This window comes from Strongylocentrotus purpuratus, unplaced genomic scaffold, assembly GCF_000002235.5.
Source record: "Strongylocentrotus purpuratus isolate Spur 01 unplaced genomic scaffold, Spur_5.0 spur5_contig_501, whole genome shotgun sequence".
Lineage (NCBI taxonomy): Eukaryota > Metazoa > Echinodermata > Echinoidea > Camarodonta > Strongylocentrotidae > Strongylocentrotus > Strongylocentrotus purpuratus.
The window spans coordinates 1-3,970 of NW_022145174.1; the positions used below are offsets into that span (position 1 = coordinate 1).

The window sequence follows — 3,970 nt, forward strand, 5'->3', positions numbered from 1 at the left end:
TTCGGAGTCTGGACACTGATAATGACCGATGTTTAAGACCGGCCACGTAACGGGCTCTCGACCAATAGGAATGGGTAAACGCACTGTCTTAGGTATTTATGAATGTACAATAACAGGGTCCCTTACGATACTCACCATTTAATTAATGTGTTTATGCATTACTAATATATACGTTTCTGAAAAAACAAGATATTAAATGATTTAAGGTAAACTAAAATTGTGTTCAATATCCTACCACCCATGTTTTTTAACTCTTTTAACAACCTTTCTTTTTGTTTTGGTGCAAATCGTTTTTGTATTCATTAATGAATGTGGCGTTTGTGTCGAATGTATTGAAACATGTCCATTTTAAAGGAATATGTATCTTAAGAGTAACTTTCTAATTTATTATGGAAACAAAAACTAATTTGAAATAAAGAACGCGCTGGTACGAAACACCCTGTTAGATTATTTCGTCTGAACTGCTGTCATTTGGAAGAAATCATGAAATGTATGTGGTTTCCCAACGATTGGTCAGTTGACTGATGATTGGAATAAGACAAAATCTTCATTGTTTCTCGAAAAGTGAAATATTCAATAAGTTGCAACTTCAACAGGTTAGGTTTGTAACATTCTTCTTTGGATTTTGAGTGGTTTTTTTTTTTTTTGGGGGGGGGAGGGAGGACAAGAATAAAATGCATGAAACGCAAATGATGCTATATACCTTTCAAACAATCGTGGTCTTTCGCGCGAAGTTTAAAATGTTGCATTGATTTTTATTCAAATTTCTCTCCTTTTTTTCCCAAGAATTTGAACAAAGTTGCAATCCACAAGAAGAATGTTCAAACACGAATTATGTCGCCTGCTCTAGTTTTCCTCTTTTATTTTCAATCACAGTTGACAAGTAAAGAATTACACAGTGACTTGAAAAGTGGAACACACAAGCGTGTCTCAAATTGGTGGTGGTTATTTTTTTATTTCTGTTGTTTTATTATAATTTTTTTATTTGTGATTTATATTTTTTGTTTTATTTTTTTTTATCACAGAAACCGCTTCCTCGTCTTCCGGTGCCTCCACTGCACAACACCTTGGCGGCATACCTGCGTCACTAAGGGCAACGGTTTCCAGGGAACAGTATGCCATTACTGAAAGTTTGGTCCGGGAGTTTGGTAGACCAGGAGGCCGGGGGAGTACCTGCAAATGAAACTATTGGAGTATGCAGAGTTCCAGGCTAATTGGGTAAATATGAATGGCCGTCCCCCACCCCCTCCCCACCCCCCAGCGTTGGAAGGAAAGGCAGATTCGCAAAGCATTGTTGGTAGGTCACTTGCTATTAACAAAGTTTATGCATTCCGTGCTCGGTCATGTTATGCGCAGAAGGGAGTATTGATCCGGTCACCAGGTAACTGTAAGTTCAGGTGAGAACCAGTAGTCGACTAGTGCTTGATTTGGAATGTAACTTACGCCTGCGCACTAATATCAACGTTCGAACGAATCTAGTCAAACGATGGTCAAAAGTCCTGGCTCGACGTTGTGCTTGATGACGGACGCAGCTACTGTAACCAGCGATTAAACCGTGGCCCATGTTTTTTGCCAAACATTAATTAGGCCTAATAAAGAATCGTTATTCGTGTTTCCAAATATATCGCTAGATTGTTGAAAATACAAAATTACCAACGAACAGTACCAAAGACTTAATAGAAATGCCTCATTCTCACATATGAGGGTGTTAATATGTTATTCTTGGCAAAATTGTGTTAGTTGTTGTTCGTGTTCCTCATAAATGTGTGCAACTTCATTTCTGAACGGCAAATACCTTTAATTTTGGAGATGCAAGTTGTTAAGACAAGTTTCTGACAGTTCTTATCTTGCGGTTTCCTTGTATTTCAAAGCAGCTTCATTCGGTATGATCTTAAACCTCCAGGTTTAGGACTACTTTGTTTACAGTCCTGCCAAGGTATAACTTTAGGCACTCACTCTGTAAGGTTTTATCAACTCCAGGTCTTATTAAAAGAAGGACTGGCGATATGCACAAGCAATTTATCTTCGGCAACTCGAGTATCATTTATTAATTTTGCCTGTGTTGTTGTGCTCCAGTCAAACAGATGGTGGCTGGATGACATGTACTTACACAATCATGTGTCACTTCCACTCAACTCGAACCCAGGGATGGTGTTTCCCAAGCAGCACTTCAAAGACGAGGGCCAGCGGCTAAGGTGGGTTGCCTCGTTCCCATGGACCGACGGCCATTTGCGTAATTAGGTACCTCTTGACGTCATTAGCAACTCTGCGTTGATGGCATATACCGCGTTTGTGGCAGGTGCAAGTATGGCCACACTTCAGATTTTTAGGATTCTCTGCACGGTGACTCGTATACCATATTTCCAAATATTGTTTCTAGAAAGTAAACACTCGAGCCGAAATAAAGCACAGTTATAGAGTGGTCTTTGAATTGCATATACAGCTGTACCATAATTAATGAATTTACACATCGGAAGTCAAATCAAGATTCTTTTGAAACGTAACTGATATATTATCATCATTAAATTTAGTTGGAAAGTACTTTCCATCCCCTTTTTTAAGTACAAGAAAAGTGTTGTCTAACAAAGTATTTTTCCAGAAAGATTATGTTTTTTGTTTTTTTTTACATTATAGTACTGGAGTCTAGGCTCTCCAAGTAGTATATTTAAATGAACTACCCATTTTTAAAATTGTATACGGAGAAAACACTTGTTCTCCTTATAAATACAGGTTGAGTAAAAAAAGCGGAACCCAAACCCCAAAAATTTATTTTATATTTAACAAAATATGTAGCACCAAAAATAATAATGACTGGAAAGCCAATTTAATAAGCTACTTTTAGATGACAAAATTACTGAAATTCCTCAATCCGTTCAAAGAATATCACCATTCAAACACAAAACCCTTAAACCTCTTTCGTCCAAAATACGATTTCAAGAATCGTCGTCACAATTGTCTTCATATATTACCAGCGACAAAACCTCAGTTTAAAAGTTAAAATATTCAACAAAGTCCGTTTGAAGGCCCGTCTTCAAAAAAGTGGATTTTTATAAATCATGTAGTTTGCTAACCAGGGTTGTTAATAAAGATAATTGTGCACTACAGTTGGTGACAGTTGTTGGAACAAGTATTCTGTGTAATTTTCTTTGTTGTTCCAAACAGTAGAATACACAATAAATTGCTATTTTAGACGAAACAGGTTTTAGGGTCATTGCGTTTAAATGGTGATATTTTTTAAACGGATTGAGCAATTTCAGTATTTTGTTCAACTAAAAGTAGCTTACGATATTGGCTTTCCAGTCATTATTATTTTTGGTGCTATATATTTTTATTTTAATATGAAATGTAATATTTGGGGTGTGGGTTCCGCTTTTTTTTTTTTTCACCCTGTATTATTGACTGTTTCCAGTACAGATCAATGATGCTGAAGCTTGCACACTCATCTAGTTTTCAATTAAATTGTAAGAAATGAGACAATCTAAGCAATATTTCTCGAATGATTTCTCCGTTTTCATAGATTTGCAGCCAAGCTCATATCGGGCATACTCGACTACAAGGTCATAATTGATGCGTAAGTAAACACGTATGACATTCCCAGTGTTTTCCCGGCCATTTCTCAGAAGTTGATAATGCATCCATATTTTCTCTGCTCGCATAAGTAAAGCCTTAAAACCACAATGTTCCAACCAATACCGAAAATGGGCCTCGTTACATTTTTAACCATTTACCGTAATTGAATCTATCGATTGCTCCCCTCCGAGCCCAAGCAACCAATTAATTTTATGGGATTACTGGCTGACTTTCTAGTTGGCTGCGAGCTGAGGGCTATGGTATGCGGGAAACTGTCTGAAGTGTTGTGCACTCGATATCCATGGACTCGACAGACGGTATTTGTTGACCAACCATCGTAATAGGATTATGCCAAAAGTGGCAATGCAATTTTGTTGTTTTTTTGTATTTATTCATGGTG

General features: G+C 37.3%; 1 protein-coding gene across 1 annotated transcript; it reads left to right on the forward strand.

Moving 5' to 3' along the window:
- Window positions 1-1,025: 1,025 nt before the first annotated feature.
- Window positions 1,026-3,571, forward strand: LOC115925070 (choline O-acetyltransferase-like; the record flags this gene model as incomplete). Its single annotated transcript, XM_030988250.1, is given in 5 exon segments — window positions 1,026-1,083; window positions 1,086-1,160; window positions 1,163-1,218; window positions 2,077-2,195; window positions 3,518-3,571. Coding segments are annotated over 5 exon segments (362 nt in total), but the record flags the coding sequence as incomplete, so codon positions are not given.
- Window positions 3,572-3,970: the final 399 nt, after the last annotated feature.